This window comes from Doryrhamphus excisus, linkage group LG2 (assembly GCF_037039965.1).
Source record: "Doryrhamphus excisus strain RoL-2023G ecotype Guam linkage group LG2, RoL_Dexc_Guam_v1.1, whole genome shotgun sequence".
NCBI lineage: Eukaryota > Metazoa > Chordata > Actinopteri > Syngnathiformes > Syngnathidae > Doryrhamphus > Doryrhamphus excisus.
The window spans coordinates 16216832-16242039 of record NC_136358.1 but is presented as its reverse complement, the minus strand read 5'-3'; the positions used below and the strand labels follow the sequence as shown (position 1 = coordinate 16242039).

At 41.7% G+C, this 25208-nt stretch overlaps 1 protein-coding gene and 1 long non-coding RNA gene across 8 annotated transcripts in view; one reads left to right on the top strand and one right to left on the bottom strand.

Annotated features, from left to right (window-relative positions):
* Window positions 1-25208, bottom strand: part of foxp2 (forkhead box P2) — a 107597-nt gene that overhangs the window by 49463 nt on the left and 32926 nt on the right. For 2 of the 7 annotated variants that reach the window (XM_058077298.2, XM_058077301.2), the window contains exon 4: window positions 10418-10610. The exons of 1 other annotated variant lie outside the window; for it this stretch is intronic. In XM_058077298.2, coding sequence (XP_057933281.2) covers window positions 10418-10600 — 183 coding nt within the window. In that variant the 5' untranslated portion in view covers window positions 10601-10610. Of the gene's footprint in view, window positions 1-10417; window positions 10611-15324; window positions 16596-25208 lie in introns of those variants that run through there. 4 more of the 7 variants (XM_058077299.2, XM_058077300.2, XM_058077303.2 and 1 more) reach the window with 4 other exon arrangements.
* LOC144902095 (uncharacterized) lies at window positions 15708-17622 on the top strand. The gene is made up of 3 exons (XR_013630352.1): window positions 15708-15725; window positions 15811-15905; window positions 16933-17622. It is a non-coding gene; the product is annotated as an uncharacterized LOC144902095 (long non-coding RNA).

Genomic DNA, 25208 nt, shown 5'->3' with positions numbered 1-25208 from the left:
AAAAAAAAAAAAAGTCTCGCTGATGAGAATGTAGCAATGCATAGGTGTGGGAATACATCAAATCATATGCGATGAGTCCTAAACACAATCTCTTGTTTCATTCCCCGCCCTTTTCCAAAAGGGCTAATCTACATCTTTCATTGAATCAAGAATGGAAATGTGCGAGAAATGCTTCTTTTCCAATTTCATGCTGAAGTAGCTCAAGTTAGTGGCTGTAATTTCTCCTAACAAGAAAACGTAGCACTCGGTTGCACACTGCGTAAAGAGAGCACGGCTTCCTTTCTGATTTTGCTCTTGGCTTTTGATGAATAATGTGCCAAAAAGCGTGATCGTTCCATCATTGCACTCTGTGCACGGACAGAACAATTACAGCTGTTATTAGGAAGTAAAAGTTGTATGACGCATAAATCACATCGAGGGCCTGGTGATGCTGCTCAGCCAAATGTTTAGGCAAGAAGAGAAACTTGCAAATGAAGACCGCGGCGTTGATTTGGTTGATGAAGTCCAAACAGGTATGGAGAAGGGTATGGCTGGAACAATACCACGCATGGCAAATCCCTGGCTCTAATGTATATTTATCATGTAAACCTCTGATAAGAATGCATATGCAGAAACATGAGCGTGAAAGCGGTATCAGCTTAGTGTCTAGTCAAGCTTGAAGTGCGGCACCGCCGTCTGTTTCACAAAAGGGAGTTTCTGCATATGTTGGCTTTTATCGGGGTGGAACAAGGGCCGATGAATTGGGTGATAGTTGTACAGGACGGCGCTGCGTGGGTTAAATAAGCAAGACTCTATGAGGAATTTGAACATATCGTAGTCAGCAAGTGCGAGGTCTACAATTTAACCGGTAAGGTCCTTCTGAGCAGTGCATCAAAGAATATCATCATTACCCTCTGTGGCTGTAGGCAACCTCCTGACCCTGAGCTGCCTCTACAGTATCAGGAATGGTTACCATCCAGCTTTGTAATTGTTTTGTCATGTAATTGTGATTTTTAACCAGGACTACAATTCAACCGGCAAGGTCCTTCTTAGCAGTGCATCAAAAAATATTGTCATTACCCTCTGTGGCTGTAGGCAACCTCCTGACCCTGAGTTGCCTCTGCAGTATCAGGAATGGTTACCATCCAGCTTTGTAATGGTTTCGTCATGTAATTGTTGTGATTTTTTTTTACCAAGGACTACAATTTAACCGGCAAGGTTCTTCTTAGCAGCGCATCAGAAAACATTGTCATTAACCAGTGCGGCTGTAGGCAACCTCCTGACCCTGAGCTGCCTCTACAGTATCAGGAATGGTTACCATCCAGCTTTGTAATGGTTTCTTCATGTAATTGTTATTTTTAACCAGGGAAGGTCCTTCTTAGCAATGCATCAGAGATCATTGTCATTAACTAGTGTGGCTGTAGGCAACCTCCTGACCCTGAGCTGCCTCTGCAGTATCAGGAAAGGTCACCATCCAGATTTTTTCAATTGCTGTGATTTTTAACATGACATGTGACATCTCTTTATAACAGTGTGGCTGTAGGCAACCTCCTGACCCTGAGCTGCCTCTACAGTATCAAGGACAGTCGCCATCCAGGTTATGTCATGTAATTGTTGTGATTTTTTAACGAGGACTACAATTTAACCGGCAAGGTCCTTCTTAGCAGTGCATCAGAGAACGTTGTCATTAACCACTGTGGCTGTAGGCAACTTCCTGACCCTGAGCTGCCTCTGTAGTATCAGGAATGATCACCATCCAGATTTTTTCAATTGCTGTGATTTTTAACATGACATGATATCTCTTTATACACATACTAGACTACATAGGTTCCTTTATTAAAAGCTAATTTTGTTTTTTTGTTGTTGTTTTGGGCTTTTTACTCTTGAAAGACTCTTTGATACACTTACTACACACTTATGTAGTAGTAACACTTGTGTACTTGTACATTATAATTACACACACACAGTTTTTACATATAACAACAATCTGTGAAAACACTGCAGCTTGTTCGATTATGATGACGTAAAAAGGACTTCAGGCATTGGCGGCTTTTTCCCCCGGCCTCCATCATAACTGTTTACTTATTTACAACTCTAGTCGTTTTTTTTTAAAAAAAAAAACAGTCACTGGATATCAGTATGAATGAAAACACGCTGATTTCACTGCTAAAACTGCACATTTTGGAGTGGCCTTTTACTGTGGCCAGTCGACAGCGCACCTGTTCACCGCTCCATTCGGTTAATTCTCCGTTTCAGTCAAAGAAGAAGGCAGACGAGAGCCTAACGTCAGTCTGTTTGGTAGCCTTCAATTCCCCGTGGCGTGGCCCTTATTTACTGCATTTGTATGAGAGGCTGTGAAGAGGAGCCTCGGCCGCTTCCATATGTACACACGCTAGAGTGTTTGGAAGCAATGCATAAAGAAAAGAGCATCTCCCTTAGCAGCCTGCTTGTATTACAAACTACAAACAGCTCGGGAGATGGCACAGAGCTTTTTATCTATTCAAGAAATGGGTCAGGGATGAAGGTAATCTGAGGAGCAGAAAGTGTTAACAAGTAAAGCACAGAAGAAGAAATACCTGGAGATCCTGCGTGTGTTAGATAAAGAGGCCACCAATGTCATTAACGCTTGAAACCAGTCGTTTTAGCATCGGAGGCAAAAAGGGAGGGTTTGGGTTGGGGGGTTACACACAACAAACCATGGGGCATGCGTTTCGGAGACTGATTTGTTACTATTCATGGCTAAAGCAGAGGGAAACTGTAATACTAGACATGCTTGTTAAATTCACAACACTCCAAAGCTGCCTTCTAGCAAAATCCTGTCTTTTGCTTGTCAGCTTAAGACAGCCCGCCATATGCATATGTAGGATTTTTTAAGCTCTGTTAAATGGATAGTGGGGCCGTGGCCTATCAAATGACTCTAAGCCACTTGGGGGTAGGCTGAATTGGGGGGGGGGGGGTCGTGTATGGAAAAGCAAGCAAGCAATGCGTCACATATTAAAAAATATATATATTTACATGTACTACTCTGATATTAACAACCCTTTAACCCAACAAGAATGCATGATCCACGCGTGTGTTATGGGTTGAGCACTTATAGATCCATTCATTCATTCATTTTCTACCGCGGGGGGTGCTGGAGCCTATCCCAGCTGTCTTCGGGCGAGAGGCGGGGTACACCCTGGACTGGTCGCCAGCCAATCACAGGGCACATATATACAAACAACCATTCACACTCACATTCATATCTATGGACAATTTGGAGTTTCCAATTAACCTAGCATGTTTTTGGAATGTGGGAGGAAACCGGAGTACCCGGAGAAAACCCACGCATGCACGGGGAGTAATAGTAATATTAAATATGTAATATCCAACAGAGGTCTGACTTATTTTGAAGAAAATTTGAGCAATATTTGAAGTCATCTTCCTCCTTAGTGTATGATCCTTGGGATTTATTCCATAGAACAACAGCATGAACGGAGTGAGCCTCTGGGTGGAGTCGGGGCCACTAGCATCCACAGTCTAATCTAGCTAACTATATCTAACTCCACAAAGAGATGGCCAAGGGTGGGAGTTACAAAAGCGGTTATGCTTGAAATGTATCTTTTCTTATTATCTTATTTTATTCTCTTCAATTAATACTCGCCAATTAACCTAGCATGTTTTTCGAATGTGGGGGGAAACCGGAGTACCTGGAGAAAACCCACGCATGCACGGGGAGAACATGCAAACTCCACACAGAGATGGCCGAGTTTGGAATTGAACCCTGGTCTCCTAGCTGTGAGGTCTGCGCGCTAACCACTAGACCACCGTGCCGCCCCCTTATAGATCCAGTGGCCATTTATTTCCCAGCAGTGAAGCGGTTATGGAGGCGTAAAAGGAAATGAGTTGTGAAGTGACCATTGATCCTAGCTTGCAGGTTTGGCAAGCGTGAGTGCAGGACTATCGGCCACAGCGTGTGACCGCTGAAATGCCTGCCTCTTACTTACACGAAGGTGGTGGTTAAACCCCCGGCCTAGTTCATCTGTCAAGAGCCTAATGCGCTAACACAGGAGGGAAATCAGTGTTAGCTCGGTTGAATTAACTAACAAACACATTGTTTTTTGGAGTGGCAGCGGCATATCACACTGAAACATCGGGATTCTATTTGGTTGGTACTGATTAAGGTGCCTGTTCATGTTGAGATTTTGAGTGTTGTGTGTAAACATTTACTAAATAAAACGTCCTGACTTTGGCATACAAAATACTGCCTGAGTAATGACTATCCTGCTGAGATTCAATTACTGCATCCATACTAGTGTTGCATTCAAAAAATACAGCCAGGAAGACAAAAAAAAACCCTGTTATCTTCAGGAAATAACTACATTTGAAAGACTTCTATGCTAGGACTACATTAAAAAGCCATAGCATTTCAGTATGTGGAATCAAACTATGGAATGGATTGAGTAAGGAAAAACGATGAGCCAATTCAAGAAACAATACAAGCAGTTGATGTTTGCTAAATACAAGGATGAAGAGTCTTCAACCAGTCATGATGTGCTATATATATATATCACTATATTGACACTTACTATGGTACCCATTATGTCATTGGATGGTCATATCACCGCGTACTTCAGTACGTGACAAAAATAGAATAAAAAAAAAAAAAAAAACTTGAACTATATTAGGAAAGCAGGAAGTGAACAAATGTAACAGTTACTAATTGTAAAAGTACCAGATGGAGGGGTAGGATTTAATAAGCTTTGCTTCTTCCTACTCCTTTTGGACATGTGGAACTGTGAACTGATTATGTGATGCATTCAATTGTAATCTGATGCATGTTCAAATGAAATAAAACCATTATTCTTTTTTGTTCCGCAGTCAAAACATGAATACAGAATTTGTACAAATTCTTGGCCCAAATCTTCAATCAGTCTAAACGAAGGACATGTTATATGTAGTAAGCCTTATCTGTGACGCTGTGTGTGCCTTTAAGAGGCTGAACCTGGGAAGTGATATCAGCTAGCTATTGATAGCATGAGTCTTAGCATGGTTAGCGATGTGGAGAGTGTGTTGTGGCCGACAGCAGCTCCTGTATGAATGTTTACCATGCCATTGAGATAGGATTCTACTACACTGGACACTAGTAGGTCTCAGGAACATCAACATTGGTTCGGAATAAATTAACCGTGATAAACGAGGGATGGGTATCTGCGGAAAATTGTTCTCTTTGACTGTTCTATACTCAGGGCACCACCACGGTCGAGTGGTTAGCGTGCAGACCTCACAGCTAGGAGACTAGGGTTCAATTCCACCCTCAGCCATCTCTGTGTGGAGTTTGCATGTTCTCCCCGTGCATGCGTGGGTTTTCTCCGGGTACTCCGGTTTCCTCCCACATTCCAAAAACATGCTAGGTTAATTAGCGACTCCAAATTGTCCATAGGTATGAATGTGAGTGTGAATGGTTGTTTGTCTATATGTGCCCTGTGATTGGCTGGCGACCAGTCCAGGGTGTACCCCACCTCTCGCCCAAAGACAGCTGGGATAGGCTCCAGCACCCCCCGCGACCCTCGTGAGGAAAAGCGGTAGAAAATGAATGAATGAATGAATGTTCTATACTCCTGCTTCAAATGTTGTATCGAGCCGAACAATGCCGCCTAGATGTGCTAAACTCCCCACAGTTCACGGCCCGTTGTAGCCAAGTACCGCTCTCTATTTTGCCTCAGCTGTTTCAAGACGCGATTAATCAACAGTGAATTCCCATCCCTAATGCGGAGTAGTGTATCACTGCACCATTGTATAATGATATTTATGTCTACCTACGCTCCCCATCAACCTGTATCGCAGCAGCTCCTGACCGCTTGAGCATAAAATGCCCATAAGTGTTTATTTCCAGCACATTTCCCTCTCGCCATCTCCATCTCTCCACCACCACCCCTCCCCTCTTTCCCTTTTTTCTCTCCTCGTCTCCCTTTCAAGCCTCGACGCTTGACATTTCGCCGCGCTCTCAAGAGACTCTGCCGCGAAATGGAGTTACTGGGAGAGCGCCACTGTAAATTCCAGGAGGCCACGTGTAATGTGCCTTAAACATAAGACGGACAGGCCAGGTTGGACGGTGCGGTACGGGGGACGAGGAAGCGGTGGCATCTGTGTAGATAATAGAATAATACTGTGTTTTGTCTGGGGAAGGGCGAGCAAACAGGAGCGCTGCTGTCATTCACACAGTATATCTTTAGTGTCATCGCATGTGGAGGGGGGGGGGGATTGGGACTACAGGCCTATATGTCACAGGCCTGTATGTACTATTCAGCGGGGAATGACTGCCGATAGCCAGCCTTGAAATAAAAAGAAGGATAGCTTCCATTGTAAATACTGTCTTTTGACCGAACGCGGCAATAACTTCACAAAGACATACGCGCCTCCTTTTCAGCGCTTTATGAAATAGAACATATTTCAGGTGGAGCTCTTTCTCCTGTCCTGGGAGGTGATTGATGCGCCGAATCCGCAGCCAATGGCGTCTTATTTACACAGTCGAGTGAGGCCTTAAAGATAAACCTAATGAGCTTCTTTGTGTAAGGGTGCAAATGAGACGCCGGCATACACCCCCCATACACACACACAGTCCCTTATTTCGTACCGCATCCAAAGGGGACAGACTGGGTGATTAGGCCTTTAAATTATGCTCAAGGGCAAAGCGCAGATTTGCATCTGGCGTGTGTGTTGGAAGGAGAAAAAAAAAAGGCAGGTGAAGGGCAGATTATTGTGAGGAGTGCATGTCAGCATTTCTTAAAAGGGTATTTACTCTACAAAAAGTCAACAAGAGTGACTTGTAAAAAAAAAAAAAAAGACTTTCACTGAATTTGCCCCCAAAACTTAAAAATTAGCCGTCAACTGCTGTCAAATTCCGACCATTTCCCGCGAGCTAAAGAGCGAGGCAGGCAGGTTAATTGCTGTCACCGTCAACTTGGACGCTCAGAGCAACAAAAGGTAGGCCTGGAAGTGGGATGGCACGCCGCAGTGCACTTGTCATTAAAATGGGGCTAGTAACATGTGCCTGTCAAGAAAAACCACATAACGCAGTATAATTTGTGATAGCTGACCTACTATTAAGTAGGTTGACAACAATACCGACGCCGGCGCCCTGATTTAGCTGTGAATATCAATATGCTTCCCGAATATTGCCTCATCAATCCCGCTTATAAACCCGAAGCCGAGCGCTGTAATCAACTAACAGCCTCTTCATCTTGATCTCAAAATTCCAAAGATCAATACTCGCATATTCATACAGGGTAGCATTATAGCAACGATGCATTGATCGGACTTCCAGAGGCTTTTATGGTGATCATGGAAATTAGCGTCCAAGCAACATTCATCATTTGCTGCAGCTGGCAAATTGCAATCAGATACAGTATGAATCTAATCTCTGATCTCAAATCAAATTAGGTCTCTTTAGGCAACCTTTAGGGGTGGGGTGGTGAAACCCCAGCAGGAATTAATGGGCGGTAAATTCGATTGTGGACATGGTGCTTATCATTCAGATCCATAGATAAGTTTTTTTTTTTTTACTACCATTTTTTTTTTAATCAAACAACTGCAAAGATGACTAGATTAGCGCCGACTGAAATCCAATGCAAGACTTTTTACGTGATAATACTGCATCAGGAGAGGAGCTTTTGGAGTTCTACACATCAGATGGTAGGGGGCACCTTTGAAACTAGCATACTAAAAGTTTGGTCCGGTTCTGACCTTGTGGAGTTAGTGGAGTTTAGCCTTTTATGGCGACTACATCAAACCTTGCTGTCATGGTCTGCACACACACAATGACACAACGCATTGTGGTTAAACTTTAGTCTCTAGGATAATCATTCTGGAATTGGCCTAAAATGTCCACTTTAAAGCAAAATGGTGGACGTCCTGTGACTTTTGGGCATGGGTCGTTGAGATATTTTTGTGGGGCTACTCTAGAAAGACATAGCTTATAAATTTCATGGTCGTCTAAGCTAAAATGTCTGTCATACCGAGAGTGGATTGTAATGTTTTGGTTGCTAGCGACATGAAAGGGAGCAAATACTATGGTACACATAATGTCATTGTATGGTCATATCACCTTGTACTTCGGTACAGGGCAAAAAAATTACAAAATGTAAAAATTCAAACAAAAAAAAAAATAAAAAACCTTAAACTGTATTATGGAAAGCAGGAAGTGAACAAATGTAACAGTTACTGATTGTAAAAGTACCAGATGGAGGGGTAAGATTTAATAAGCTTTGCTTCTTCCTACTCCTTTTGGACATGTGGAACTGTGAACTGATTATGTGATGCATTCAATTGTAATCTGATGCATGTTCAAATGAAATTAAACCATTACCATTACCAGCTCTAGTGTGATACAAACTACAAGCACAACAACGATAAGGGTATTTTTTTCATCTCTTCACAACAAAATGGTTTTGTTGGGCTGTGTTATTGTGTTTTAGGGTAAACTTTGCAGTTTTGCTTAGCTATATTTAGCACAAATTTTGTAATAATCAGACCAAATCCCTAAGACAAGGCACTTGGGGATGTAGCATGGAAATGGCCAAAAATGGACACTTGGGAGACAACGGTTCCTTAGACTTTTTTTGTGGGTCACATCAATGCTGGCATAAAAAAACGTCTTAAGGTGCTGAAATTTCCCAAAACTCTAAGAAACAACTTCCAGCATTGTCTCATCCAATCCAATCCGATCTGATCAAATCTCCCAAAAATGAAAATGACTAATGTTGCAAAATGGTTCCAGTGTAACTTAGCCCTACAAGGTCCAATCTAAAGGCAAGAGACCTTAAGATGCTGCTTTTCTAATTATAGCTGCAGGTGGGATTTGGGAAGCTGCTAGGTAATGGCAGAACCCAGAGGGACATGGAATAGGGTGGTTGGGGGGGGGGAGGGGGGAATTCATCAGTGCTTATTATTAATCATCCCTCCAGCAGCGTGATGAGAGACTGCAGCTTCCTATACCCACCGGACCACTCAATGTCAAATATGGGAGGAAAATTAGAGCCTTCCTGTAAAAAGCCTGCAAATAGTCCAATGCTTCATAAACACGCATGCATGGATGCTGTCATTCACTCGGAGACTTCTTTCAGTTGCATGTGAAACAATGCAAGCAAATGCATCCTCCATCTATTGTCTGTGGATGGACCTCGTTGTGCAATGTGTGTGCGTGTGTGTGAAGTTAACAGCACAAAGGCCTAGGATTTTTAAAAAGCCTCCAGAGACCTGTTAGCTGGACTGCTCATTTCAATGTGTCTGTTTCTGGGTTGGAAGAAGGCACGACGGGCCAGCCTCTAAGGCGTGCACACACACACACACACACGCACATGCATGCACGCACACACCGGAAAAAGCTCTTAGTCCAACTGAGAGACTTAACAAGACATTTTATGCAATTGTTGTAATTTTATCATGCCATTTGTTATCAGAAATGCTATTTTTGTGATAAATATATACCAATAAAAAGTCAACTGAAAATGACCCCCCCCCCCCCCCCCCCCCGCCATCATTCTGTCATTTAGTGACACCTCCACCCAACTCCCTTCAACTCTTCAAGAGTAATGGCGGCAAGAGGCAGAGAATTGACCCCAATCAGGTGCATGTGTGTGTGTGTTTGTGTGTGTGTGTAAAAGAGTGGCGGCGTGGTGATAGAGGGTGGCCGTTTGACGCCGCCAGCACCACCGCTGGGCTGGCGAGTAGATGCGTGGTTGAGGGATGGGATGAGGGGCCTGTAGGACATACTTCATTTTGCTAGACTGGCTCCCACCACCCTGCAAACACCACCACAGGGCTTCAGCTGCTTCCACACACACACACACACACACACACACACACACACACATTTATCCACATATGAATGCATGGAAATGGCCACCAAACCAAAAGAGGACACAACCCCATGAGCAGACCCCCTTGACCTCATCTCCCGCTGCTCTTTTGGCAAACTGTCAAAGCCATCATTCACCGTGAAAAAGACAACAAGAGGCACTTTAGCTCCGCTGGCGCCTGACTTTGATGCATACCCTCACACACAGCACAATCCAAAACAGGCCTATTTTTAATTCACTGCAAATAATTAGTCGGAAAAGAGCAACAGTTGCATGAAATTTGCAAAAAGAGTGGTCAAAGGTCTCTATGCTGCTTGTAATGAAGAAGGATGCCCTCTAGTGGACACCAGCATCTCCAACACCCCCACATATATAAGCTCCCTTAACTCAAATACTAATAGAAATGACAAAAACAAAGCTAAGTCATCAAATAAACACAACAAAGGTCCATGTTCGACATAAATGTGCCAGTGCCCACATCAGAGAAGAGGAAGCATGACGGACGGACGGAGAAGGGTGGCTTAGAGGGAGTGAGGAGAGAGCGAGTTGGGATGGGGGAGTGGGGTGGGGGAGTGGGGTGGGGGAGAAACACAACTTACCTGCTGTTGTTGCAGATGCAGCAGCTCAACTGTGCTTACTTCGCCGCTCGTGTCACCGCCACCAGCGCTTGATCTCCCATCTCTACTGCCAGCCTCTAATTGGCTGCTGCTTAGGGCGCTCATTCCATTTTGACTCATTGAACTGTTGCTTATTGTGTCTGTGGCCGACTCCTGCATCATCATGATTTAAAACCTAGAAGTGATTAAGAGGCACGGGTTAGGGCTCTTCTTCCAATCCCCCCCTCCTATAAATATATATATATTTTTTTGTATATATAATGCATCCATTTTCCTCACACAGCCCCCCTTTTGCAAATAAAAGCATTTAAAGAAGGAGGAGGAGGGAGGGGGATGCAAGACTGAGCAATTATGCATTCATTGTGTAAATGAAGCAATACAAAGAGATGCACGTCCCGGTGCTATTTGACAAGGACGGGGGGGGGGGGGGGGTATAAATGTGGTATATATCCACTAAAATCCACGCATAAATTAAATATTCAATAGTGCCACTCTAAATAAAGGAGAATAATATGGAATATAATATGGAAATAAGGGCTAACATATGCCTGGGACAATTAAAGCATACATCACTGACTGAAATATTTTTTTCCTTGCAGGATTTGTGGTGCATAATCATGCAAAATTATAAACTGGCTGGCTAAATAATCATTTCAATAAAAAACAATAAATTATGACAAGAATGGATCCTGAGAAAAGAAATGAATTTGTGGCGACGGTATTTAATGCTTGTGCTAAAAACAGCATAAATGGTGCATATATAATAATAATAATAATATCTTTACGCTTTATTTTCCTGTTATTTTCCGGAACAAATGAGTAGTAATTGCTGAGCTCTGTTTCTTCCTACTCCTTTTCGGATATGTTGTATTGCATAAGTGTAAAGATGCAATGAATCTCTGTTATGTATGTTCCAGAGAAACTAAGATTTTTTTTTTCAGAATACAATATTAACATTTTATTTATTAATTATTTTATTAATAATACGAGTCATGCTTGATTTTATTTTATTTTTACATGTTTAATTTAATCATAAATTCTCACACCTAATTAAAAATAACAATAAAATTTGTAGACACAGGCCAAGAAAAACAAAAGCTGCGTGTTGCAAGTGGCCCATGCGCCAGATTTTGGGCACCCCTGAACTAAACCATCACCTTTACCCATTAACCCAATACCTGTGCCTTCACATGGGGGGCACTCCCGGGGTAAACAAGGCATATTTGGCATCAGAATGAAGTCAATTTTGACGGAACACACCAGCTTGAAAGCGAGAGGAGGCAGGAATTCTGTTTTTAATAGCTTTCTGTGTGTGTGTTTGACGAGAGGCTGATGCAGGACAGGTCTTAAAAGGATGTCCACAGCCAGGACAAACAGGATCCGGGGCGGTAAAAGAACAAACAGGTCTGAGCTGTTAGCTGTTACACAGAGCAGGAGAGCGACAGCTGCCCGGGACACAAGCAAATAGGGAAGAGGCCCGCTTGTGAACAAACAGGCCCCTGTTTAACACCAAGAAAGACGAAGAGGACGAAAAGGAGGGGGTGGGGGGTGGCGGCGAAGGGTGGGAGGGGGTGAGACAGAAAGAGGGGAGGGGGGTGTAGGGACTGGCACAATGTGACATCCAATCCGGAGATGAATCTCGGAATAAGAAACTCAAGGCTGCAGCTAATAAGTATTCAAATTAGGCATAAATTTTACATGGCTGATGTTTAAAATATTCAGAGAAAGACCGTCTGATTGCCTTTACTGCCATTTTATGAACATTCCAAATGGACTCTCGGAAAAAACGGGACACAAAGGGATATTTTATATATATTAAAAAATAAAACGTGAACACAACCATGTATGCAAAGTGTACCGACATCGAGATCAGATGCTGCTTTAACCTTAATCAATTAATTAGCCGTCTAAGGGCGGCGTTCAAATCTGCCCATTAAAGCGTCAATTAGGAACACAGACAGGCTGCGATGATGAGTCGCAGGAAGTGGCGGGAACCGTCACATACGCACGCATTCTTAAAACGCATTTGAGTGTGACTTTGAAATGCATTTTAAATGAAAAAATAAAATTAAAAAAAAATCTCGGCTTCTTCCGACTCCTTTTCGGACATGTGTGATGTATGAAATAAACAGCAATATTAATATCACAATCTTCCTCCAAACACACACACACACTCTCAAGAGACACGCCGTACATTGCACCACTTATTTTAAGGCACAACGCAATATGATAAAAAGGCACATTTTATACATAGCTCAGTGCTAAATAATACGTCACTGTCCATTCAATAAGCTCTGCTTCTTCCTACTTCTTTTCGGACATGTTGAAGAGTGTTAGGCGTGTTTGAAAGTACAAACAAATATGCCTCCCTTACACACACACACACACACACACCTATCATTAAAAGGAGTCCTCCATCTTTGTTTGCGAGCCCTAAAAGCCCTTAATGTAGCCTCATTACCTGGCCTGTCCGCCGCTCTATCATGTGCGGTAAACACACACTATGACACCCGCCATCCATCTAGCGGGCACACACAGCTGTCTGATGTCCACACACACACACACACACATACACGTACACACATATATATATATATATATATATAATATATATATATATATATGCATATATGTGTGTTTGACACCCATACTTCATTTTTCATGCCCCCTAAAAAATGCTGTGTTCCTTATCGCTTCCCATTTTCTTCCACCCCCCCGCACCACCACCGTACAAAACAACAGTCAAAATTACATTTCACCCTCGGATGGCTCCTCATCAAGTGGAGATTTTAAATAATCACACGTTTCTCTGTGCTTGAGTGAAATGAATTCATCATTGCCATAATGCATGGCAAATAAAGTAGTAACTAGGCCTATATTCAATAGGTTAGATTGCCTAATAAATCATGTGCTGACACACATTAAAAAAAAAAAAAAAAATAGGGGCTGGAAAAGTTGAAGAAAATCCGACATAATGATCATCTGTACGGACGCCATGTGGGATTTTTACAAGGGGGACAGAGCATGAATGACTCCCGTCTTATAAACCTGTGTATGATAATGCTTTCTGCACTCCACATTTCAAAAGTCCTTTAGATTGCTTTGAGGAGGAGGAGAAGGAGGAGGAAAAAGGAGAGGAAATCATATTTACAAAATCAGGACAGAGATGAATATGAATAATGGACTTTTTTTTTCTTTTTCTTTCTCCGGGATTAGTCAAAGAATCGGTTATCTGCTGTCCTGTTTCAATTCGTCATTTGCAATAAATTGTAGCTTTGTGATAGGAGAGTCAAGAGCCCCCCTCAGCTGGCCCCCCCTACGCCAACTTAATTCTCTTCTATTTACAATAAGGAGATGATAAAAGGACTATTCGCCCATCCGTGTGTTGTGGTGCTAATACAGATTTATTCCAAAATGCTATCCAATTACTTCTTACAAAAGAATAAGAAGGAATTTATTCAGCATGCTTCTGCGTCGATCTCGGCTACAGCGAGACAAGTGACGAAAGCCCCATCAGTCAGCTCTCATTTGCATATTTGCCAATTGCATTAATTAACTCGGCCCACCTAATCAGGGCTAATTGACCTATAAAAAGGGGTGTAAGGGGGGTGGGAGTCGTCATTGTCTGCTCCAATCATCTTTACCGAGAAGCAGCGAGAGAGCGTGAGGACTTACTTTATTTCAAATCTTGGGACTTTTGGCTGGACAGACACATATCTCATCATTTTTGCTTGATTAGAGCTATTATGTCCCCCCCCCCTGCTCTGTACCCCCGGTTTTGATTTATGTCCCCCTCAACAGCCCTGCATCGATAGATCTTAATGAATTGGTAAATAAGGGCGAAGATTGTGCTTGACAACACCGCAACACTCCTCAGTCATAGCCGGGGAAGATTTATGGAGGCAATTAGGCGCATAACAAGGAGGGCTGGACGGGATGGGACGGGATAGCACGGGACGGGACGGAGGACACGTAAAAATAGGACATGCATTCCTAAACTCAGGCTTAGTCACACTACTTTCATGCACCGTTGGGGACTTTAGAAGGAGTCACTTTGATTGGAAGAGTCCAAAAACACTCAATTTAAATGCTTATTAATAGTTTTAATAAAAAAAAAAAAAGATCGGGCCAGGAGGAGCCAAAAAAAGGGGGCCGACCCCCTCCTCCTTGCGTCAAGCACATGCAAATGAGGCTGCTTAACTGCATCATTTATGTGGATAATAGCCAGCATCATCATTACGGCAAATTAAATTACATCAACATTAGCATAACAAAGTGTCAACTTTCCAAAACAAATAAAAAAGAAAAGGCTAATGAACGCCGTCAATCAACATATTCCACACTCAGGTGTGTTTTGGATAAATCATATCCAGGAAATATAAATAAATATATATATATATATATCGCCAGGGGGATTTTAATGCATTTAATTCCATCGCCGAGCTATTATGAGCCAGACTCTGGAGAACAATGTAAATTATCCTTCAAAATAGACTTTGGTGAACTAATCACATCGCTCATTATGTATTAGGGTAGTAAATTATAAAAAGGAGCAGCTTTTCTTTTCCTTTTTTTTTCCTTTGCACATAGCGCAATGGCTCATCAATAATAAAGTCAACAAATGAACCCACTTGGCTTGGAAAATACTGATAATTAGCTGCAAATACAAGTTAGTTTTTGGTTTAAAAAAACACACACAACATGCTCTTTGATTGTCTTGTGACTTTTTGGTATTTAAAAGTACAAACACACACACACAGATACACACACTGTCCCTAAAAGGAGTACAACAGCACAACTACACCCACAATAATCAAGCAGCATGAGTGCGGTTGATTGATGGATGGATGAATGAATGGATGGATGCATGGATGACTTGTTGGCTTTACCTTCAAAAGCAAGTAGCAGAGGCTGAAGCCGCCTCCGCTGAAGCCGCCGGCGCCACCTCCGCCGCCAGGGGCTCAAAAGCAGCAGCAGCAAAAGTCGAGCGGTGTCAGCGACCGCGTGCGGAGAGGCAACACTATCTGTGTCATCACACCCGCCGTGTTTATGGGGGGGTGCATCATAAACAACACCACAACCGCATCCCCCCCCACCACCACCACCACCTTGTGCACACCCCTGCTAGCCCCCGCCCTCTACACTCCTCTCGCCAGTCATACAAGTCAAAAACATATTCTAAGTGTGTCTTGTTCATGAAACAGCACAATTACTGCACGGGTCCTCTTTTTTTTTTGGATGGGGTTCTTTTTACTTTTGAAAAAGTACAAGAGGCGCAAAGGCATGCTCGGTACGGCTCTCCCCCCTTCGCACCTCGCTTCTCCCGGGCTCTCCTCTCGCTCTAATCGCACACTCCTCTCTCACTAACACAAAAGTGCACTCACACACATCCAGGCATGCAGGCGGACCGACCGGGGCGCAGCGCAGCGCTCCGCTCTTGGAAGCTTACGGAGGAGCACTTCCCATGGAGGTACGTCTTCTTTGTACTCTTTAGTAAAGTAACAATGAAAAGTAGTTGTCACCTTACCTTTTATGTCAAAAAAACAATGAGAGAAAAATCCACTCTCCTTGGTAGGGAAGCATGCCGGGAATCATCAGTAAAAAAAAATTGAAAAAAGAGCAAAAAGTGAAGAAAATACAGCAAAAAAAGTAGGCAAAGTGAGGTTTTTCTAACGTGCCGAAGAGCGGTGCACCTCTGCCTGGTCACGTCGGAGATGCAGTTTGAGTGGCGCCTAATTAAAACAAGTCAGGCAGCCCCCGCTGGATTGTTTTGACGCCCGAGGACCAATAGTACACAAAAAGCATGATCGCAAGGAGGAGGAGGAGGAGGAGGGAATAGGGGGCGTATAGAGGATCGAGGGGTGGGGGTGGGGGGGGGGGGTTGGCAGAGGAATTGTGTATGTTTGGGGCGAAGGGGAGGAGGGTATATAGGAAGGGAATCAGAGAAAGGGAGGCTCATTGATGGCTCTTTTTACTTTGGGCTCCAAAATCATGCTTATTTCCTCAAACGTGTTCGCACGTGGACAATTCAACATGTCCGAAAAGGAGCAGGAAGAAGCAGAGCTTACTTAATACTACCCCAATTACTGATACTTCAGTCATTGTGTTTGATAAGGAGAGAAAAAACTAATACAGTGATGAAATCAAAGGAAAAAGTACATAAATACATGGTTAAAAAATATTGATGCACTGCTGATTATTTTTAGTTTTATTTAGTTAAAAATCAAAACATGCATGGATATAGAAAAAATAAGTATAAAAAAATAAATTAATTAATTTTGCTGATGATTTCTGCATGTTTTATTTACAAAAATAAATGCCTCCATACAGTATATAAAATAAGTGTTGAAAAAATATGTATTCTTTAAAAAAAACACGCCTCTATATGTATCCTTAATGATGATTTGTATATTTATTACATATTTGTCCAAAATCAAGCCTATCCAACTTCTCCTGCTGTTTTCCTCCCTTTTTCCCTCTCTACTTGCATGCCACAGATGTTTTTCTTAGTTGCTCCGACAGACAGGAATCTACTGGAAAAAGGAGAAAGGCGTCCCCCAGGAGAGATGAGTACAAAGCCCCCAGTCTGCTCTGCAGCAGATGCAGCAGAAAGACCGTCCATCTGCCCCCAGCTCGCTACAACAGAGGGGGGGTGCTTTTTTTTTTTTGATGTCTATGCAATGCACATAAAAATTCAAAAAAAAAAAAATTAAAACAGGCATCCACCCAGGGCAACTATGAGAGGTTTATTTAGGAGAACGACACGGCGGGGTAAAGACCACTTGAACTCCCGGCTCTGAGCAGCACATTAGCTCCACAGCGGCGTATGATATCATTATTATGAGGCAGGCCAACAATTAATTCCTCTATTATGCCGGCTATTTCACTTTCCCTACCCACAAGGCCACTTTTAAGTCATTTCACCCTCGCTGGAAAAGACAAACAAGAGGCCCCCGGCCTGAGAAAAGTCTGCTTCACTAAGGGGAACGCTATTTCTACAGATCTGTGACAATCTGAGTGCCTCCTCCCTGCAGTTATTTATTCCCTTTGTCTCCTCTTCTAACCAGCGCTTTTCCTGCTGCCAAGGTCAACAGAGACAAACAGGCCCACCAGCATCTTGATGTGCGGTGGCAGCACTGAATAGAAAGACAGTAAAAAGGTGGAGGGGGTGGTGAGACAAGTGGGTACAGTGAGGAGAAGGGTGATGGGGGGGGTCTACAAAGTGCGCCAAGAGCAGCAGCAGCGGCATCGTTTCCATACTCTTGTCACTAAAAGGGTGTTATAATTGATGAACGTGGAATTGATTCATTGTGACTTCAAGCAATTCAGGCAAAGTGGAGGCAGTGCTTGAATGTCACCAGCAGAGGCGCTGTTGAGTCGAGGGAAACAAACAATGGCACCTTGACAGCGGCGTGATTCTGCTCATTAAACAAACCGGCATGGAAAGCCTAATTCCATTAAAAACAATTAATTTAGAAACATTTATTTGTAATATTTATAATATCAAAATATTATTTTATTGACAAGAAAAATTAAAAAAAATATTTATAAAGTAATTTTCACCATATAATGGTAATCCCCATACAACTACTCAAGTGCAGGTCTAAAAAGTCAGTAAATATAGTAAAAATATAACAACTTTTTTATGTAAAAATACATTTTTGATAAAAAATAGGAAAACTGTGGTGCAAAACTCATATCAGATGTTCTTTGATGATACAACACCTTTGTGGGTTAAAGTGAATAAACACAATAAATCATCTTTGTGTAGAATTTACCCCCCAGTAGTTGTCCCACCCATTAGAAAATATAATTAGGTTTAAGTACAGATTTTTAACTATTTGGGAAAAAAAAGGATCCATCGCCTTCACACAATAACAAGCATAAAAAGCATCCAAACACAACACTTTCACATTCAGGCAAAGTGATCTCAGCACATTTTACATTTGCCAAACAGCTCCTTGAAAACTCTCTCACAATTATCATGAAAAGAGACACACACAAAAAAGGCCCCACACATCAGGCATGTTCTTTCGTCGTCACATGAATGTTCCACAAGCACAATTCAGGACCCCCACTTAGTCCTGAGTCAAATAATGCATAATGAGGGGGTAGTACTATTCCAGTGCTGTTGTTCACATGATATGTTGCTTATGGCCAGAGAGCACAGACCATTAAGGAGCGATGATTATATAAGTGCTTGGCAGGCTGCACCATTTTAATTTACTGTACTTAAAGCACTGGAGTATCCATGGCAACCTGCTTTGCCCTATTCACAAATCCCCTAATGAAATGCCTATTAAGTGGCTGATAATGACAGCATCCAAATATATTTGCATATGTATTTCACAAGGAGGAAAGAAATAAAAAAAAACAGGATGATTTTGAGTGATCCTTGCTTGTTTTGTTTAGTGAAAAAGCAGTTATTATTTTTACTTGAAGTGGAGAAGCCATGTTGCGACTTTGGCCCGGAACGCAACAGGACATCCCCGAGAGACGCAATACTCTCTGGGCCGAGGTTCCTGTTGAAAATAAACCAGCTCGTACATTCGCCGGCCCAGAAATATCAACACGCTCCGCAAGGAGTCACGTATAGGCAGCCCTGCCAGGTTTAATGATAGCTACGCCTCCACTCCAGCTGCTTCTACCGACAGCGTAGACGGCCACAATTGACGTATACGTTCCGAGATTGAGAGGACGCATGAGTCAGGCGGTTCGAGCTGACCCCCGCTCTCTGGAAAAAAGCCAAACACTTCATATTGGAATTCACGACTTTGGGGTAATTTACATAAGCAAACAAAACTCACATCACAACGCCGTGATTCTACGGATTTCTTTTATCAAATCGGGAGTTGTTGAATATAACTGCTGAGGAGCTATCGCAATGTCAGTGTTTTCCGTACAGTCATTTATTTGTGGCCTCCCACAAATACATTTGGACCGACGCAGCTCGGTCTGTTCGCCCTCGCTCACAAGCACATTATGAGGGGACTTCCTGTGTAGCATGTCATTCCAATTCCATACAGCAGATGGCATTGTAACGCCGCTTATTACACAACCGCTACGCACATGCCACGACTGACTTGGTTGAGCATTATAACTCATATATTCATCAATATCAAGGGTTCTGACATTTTTCATTCATTCATTCATTTTCTACCGCTTTTTCCTCACGAGGGTCGCTGGGGGTGCTGGAGCCTATCCCAGCTGTCTTCGGGCGAGAGGCGGGGTACACCCTGGACTGGTGGCCAGCCAATCACAGGGCACATACAGACAAACAACCATTCACACTCACATTCATACCTATGGACAATTTTTATTATTCTTTTTTGATAGTTTTTAAAAATATTTTCAAAATATGTATATATTAATGTAATATCTTAATATCTCTTCTCATCTTAATATAGGACTTTATTCTCTTTTAATTATAAATTTTTTCCCCAACCTAATTTTCAAAAACTGATGTGTTTTTTCTCATAATTCTCATAAACATTTTTTTCGCACAATTTTTTTTATATTTCAACTTTATGCGAATAAAATTATTTTTCTCAGAATATTATGTTTTTCTCAAAAAATTCTGATATTTTCTCAATGAATTACACGATTTTGATGATTTTAACTTTATTCTTGTTTTTTTTGTTTTGTTTTTCTTGTTAAATTGTATTTTCAGAATGTGTAGCGGGCCACAAACCAGCATTATAACGCATCTATTCATCAATATCAGGGGTGCTGACATTTTTTATTTTCAAAATATGTCAACTTTCCTCTAAATATCTCTTCTCATCTTAATATAGGACTTTATTCTCTTATAATTATATAATTTTTCCCCAACCTAATTTTCAAAAAATGATGTGGTTTGTTTGTTTCTCATAATATTCCAAAATTTTTTCCCCACAATTTTTTGTATATTTCAACTTTATGCGAATAAAATTATTTTTTTTTCAGAATATTATGTTTTTTCTCATAAAATTCTGATATTTACTCAATGAATTACAACTTTTTTGATGATTTTAACTTTATTCTTTTTTTTTTTTGTTTTTCTTGTTGAATTGTATTTTCAGAATGTGGGCCACAAATGAGCATTATAACGCATCTATTCATCAATATCAGGGGTGCTGACATTTTTTATTTCAAGAGAAAACTGACTTTTTTCAATTTTTTTATATTTTTAAAATATGTCAACTTAACTCTTAATATCTGTTTTCATCTTAATATAGGCCTTTATTCTTTTATGATTATATATTTTTCCCTAACCTAATTTTCAAAAAATGATGTTTTGTTTGTTTCTCATAATATTCCAACATTTTTTCCACACAATTTTTTGTATATTTCAACTTTATGCAAATAAAATATTTTTTTTCTCGTAAAATTATGATATTTTCTCAATGAATTACAACTTTTTTGACTATTTTAACTTATTTTTAACTTATTTTTTTGTTTTGTTTTTTTGTTCAATTGTATTTTCTGAATGTGTAGCAGGCCACAAATGGTCCCCTGGATCAATACTGTGAGATTTTAGCTGTACAATGACTTGTACATTAACTTTAAAACCTTCTATGGAAATATATCATTCTTATATAATCATCTACAGTTGGCAAGTAGCCAGTATATATGTTATGACTCCATGACTTGGCTACACTTTTTGTGTCTGCCAAAAGTGTTTTGTATGATCTTTTTAAAAGACATGCAGTTCTGGGCTGCTTAAATTTCCCGTCAAAGCCATTTACGACGCGTGGCATCTGAGCAAGCCACAAACAGTCGACGGACGGAGACTGATCGTTCCCAGAAGCGAGATAAGCTGTCGTCGGACCGCAACACTTGCAGATGCAAGAGAAACCTGCACGTCTTAATGATTGTTGGACACCAGAAGTGTAAAATACTCTCACACCAAATCATTTCATGTGCGATGACACAGAAAATGATACTAATAAATCAACATGTAGTAAATAACGGCGAGAATTAACTACTGTGGTGGCGCTCCATTCAGAACGAGACACCAACCACACCCCGAAAGCGTCCATTCATTCATAAAAAAAAAAATCCCAGTTAAGAATAATAAACGTTTCAAATTTTCGACCACCATTCAAAGCTAATTTTTACTCGCCACTAATTTGAGGGCGAAGGGGTTGGAAAGAGTGGGGGGGGGGGTTGCATCTGGAGGTAATTCACTGCATGGACCCGAGCCACCCCTCCCCGAAAGGACTTTTTTAGGACTTCCGCCGAAATGACACGCATAAAAATGTTTTCATTGTGCTGTCACCAGACACGAGGAGAGGATAGAAGCGGTGCAGACGAAGGGATGGCGATAAATAAGCCGGCACAGCTGCACCGGTTGCGGGAGAAAGGAGGGAGTTGGTGGGGGGGGGCTGGTGGATCAAGACGTGGAGTAAAAAAGAAAAGAGGTTAATTTTTGACACCGGAGTCGGGTGCCGTGGGAGTTTATGGGCACGCTCTCGAGTGACCGGCTACATCTGGCAACCCCGCCTAAGTGGGCTGTCTAATAAATGGCACACTTTGCCAATGACATGCTGGTTCAAAGTACAGACTGATGTATCCTTTACACTGGATGCAGTTGTTCTGGGGGCGGATGGAAGGATTAGAAAATGGGTCTGCTGTAGTAGAACATTAGCGACTACATGAAGTCCAACTTTATTCACCCTTTAAAACAGGAAAATGGTAAAATGGTGTCTTGTAGCTATTGCTGGAATAAATAAGCGCTGTGAAGAGTATATAATAAGATAATAATTTTAAGCATAACCGCTTTTGTAAATCCCACCCTCGGCTATCTCTGTGTGGAGTTAGATATAGTTAGCTACATTAGACTGTGGATGCAAGTGGCCCCGCCTCCACCCAGAGGCTCACTCTGTTCATGCTGTTGTTCTATGGAATAAATCCCAAAGATCATACATTAAAGAGGAAGATGACTTCAAATATTGCTCAAATTTTCTTCAAAATAAGTCAGACCTCTGTTGGATATTACATATTTAATATTACTATTACTCCCCGTGCATGCGGGTTTTCTCCGGGTACTCTGGTTTCCTCCCACATTCCAAAAACATGCTAGGTTAATTAGCGACTCCAAATTGTCCATAGGTATGAATTTGAGTGTGAATGGTTGTTTGTCTATATGTGGCCTGTGATTGGCTGGCTGGCTGGCCACCAGTCTAGGGTGCACCCGAAGACAGCTGGGATAGGCTCCAGCATACCCACGACCCTTGTGAGGATAAGCGGTAGAAAATGAATGAATGCTTTTGTCACTGCTCAAATATCTAACAAGTATACCAACATAAAGAACATTAAATTATATATTTTTTACAAATATAACATCATGCACTGTATAAAATTTGTGTGTGCATGCGTTGAAATGTCCCTACTATGCGCAGCCTTTTGCTCGCTGCACTCTCACACTTTGCCTCTCGTGCAAAAAAAAAAACAAAAAAAAAAAAACGGAAAAGACATATGAATACGTAGTTGGGATTGGGTGTTCGGGTTGATATGCCTTTGGTATTGAGTTAAGGTCTTCTGTTGGTATCGATCTTTGTTCATACTACTCTTTGTTGGATTTGGTAATGGTAATGGTAGTGGTTTAATTTCATTTGAACACATCAGATTACAATTGAATGCATCACATAATCAGTTCACAGTTCCACATGTTCAAAAGGAGTAGAAAGAAGCAAAGCTTATTAAATCCTACCCCTCCATCTGGTACTTTTACAATCAGTAACTGTTACATTTGTTCACTTCCTGCTTTCCTAATATAGTTTAAGTTTGTTTTTTTTTCTAATTGGTCTGGGTTTAGGCTGGAACAGTTTTTTCAGTTTTTTTTCAGTTTTTCAGCCACCTGCAACAGGTGCTTGAAAGCGATATCGGTCGACTAACGACTTGTAAGGAATGGAGTAAGGCACTTGACTGCCGACCTTAGCACGCCAACAGCAGCGCTAACAGGAGGCGGAAACCGGAGTACTCAGAGAAAACCTAAAACAGGGAGAACATGCAAACTCCACACAGAGATCAGAGATTCAAACCCAGGTTTTCCCGATCTCCTGATTTTTTTGGCCAACATGCTAACCACTTCCCCACCGTGCGGCCCGGCAAAAATGATCCAGTTCATTTTCATTTATTGCGGATGAATGAATCTATCATCTTAGTCACATTTTGACATCCTTATATATTGCAGTTATTTCAGTTTCTATGGTTATCATCACACATCAGCATCAGAAAAGAAGAACTTTTCCGACACTGGCTGTGCTGATGACGGTTTGAACTCTCGTCTCACTTTTGAGCCACAGTTTTCTCCCAACTCCAAATTGTTTGACTGTATCAAATTTGGCCTCCCCAACAATCACCAGCATGAACATTGGCACCAGGAGGACATAAGAGACGCCGGTCTCCCTCTCCACCCCGCTCCCCTTTACTTCTATCCTCTAAATGTATTTTCCAAATGAAAATAAACGCACTCCGACCGGTTTGAGGCAGTCATACTCCGGAATATGAGATCAAATAAAGGCTTCCACGGAGGCTGAAAAGGAGAAATGAAATGGCTTCTGAGTGGAGATGTAGCGAGTAATAAAATTACTCCTTTATATCTTCCTAAACAGCACGTTTCCCCCTGGAGTGGGCGACGGGAAGGTGGGGGTGGGCGGCGGGGCTTCACTTTGGTCAAAGACAAGTATGCGAGTGGCAATTTCTCCTTCAGGCTGAGATTCCCTGATACAATTCTGCGAGACTTGGCACACTGCAATTTTCCGGAGAAACTATTTCGGCAACAAGTTAAGCAAAAGTTTCAGGTACGCTCTGTGAAAGTGGAGCGGTGCAAATGATTCATAAGCCCATCGCTTTTCAATGAGGCTCGAATAGAGAAGAGTTGACCGCCACGTGCCACAAACATCTTTTGCCTTGAAAAACGGCACAGCTGGGGAAAATTGCTTTGCCGTCCCGCTACTATTCCGTGTGGCATTGGGTACAACAACTTCAATTCGGGTAGTTGATTTGTATTCCTAAATAGCCGCTCACAACAGCGCTCGCATGCTGGAAATTTGCAATGGGAGAGAATACATTATAATTTATTTTACAGTGGCTATTAAACCTTTTTGCCAACCACTTATCAGAGCTACTCACCGCCTTTAAAAGATGTCCATGTTCAGTGCGCCGAGTGGCAAAAAAGCAATCGCTGATGACTTTGAAAATAGGACTAAATGTACAATTTAGCGAAAGGCTGATGGCGGACAGTGGGGACGCAGGGAAGCAAAACACAGCGGCAAAGGCAGGCTGCAAATTGCTGGATTAATGTAAGAAAAAAAAATGACCACATCAGTCAAGAGCTTGTACAAAAGTATCTTTAGTGCATTTTAATTGGACTAAATTCCACGGCTAACATAACCGAGGTCTTCCATGGATCAAAACCTTTTATCAAGCCTGGCGCTGCTGTTTTATTGAAGTAACTGCAACGCACATTTCAGGGATATTGCTTTTTTATTTTTATTTTTTTTTTTTTTTAAAGGAAAAGTGTAACAATTTTGACCCAAACAGGCAAAATCTGGAAAATCAGGAAAAATCATTGTATGGTCATATGCAACAAAAAAAACCTTAAACTGTATTATGGAAAGCAGGAAGTGAACAAATGTAACAGTTACTAATAAAAGTACCAGATGGAGGGATAGGATATAATAAGCTTTGCTTCTTCCTACTCCTTTTGGACATGTGGAACTGTGAACTGATTATGTGATGCATTCAATTGTAATCGGATGCATGTTCAAATGAAATTAAACCATTA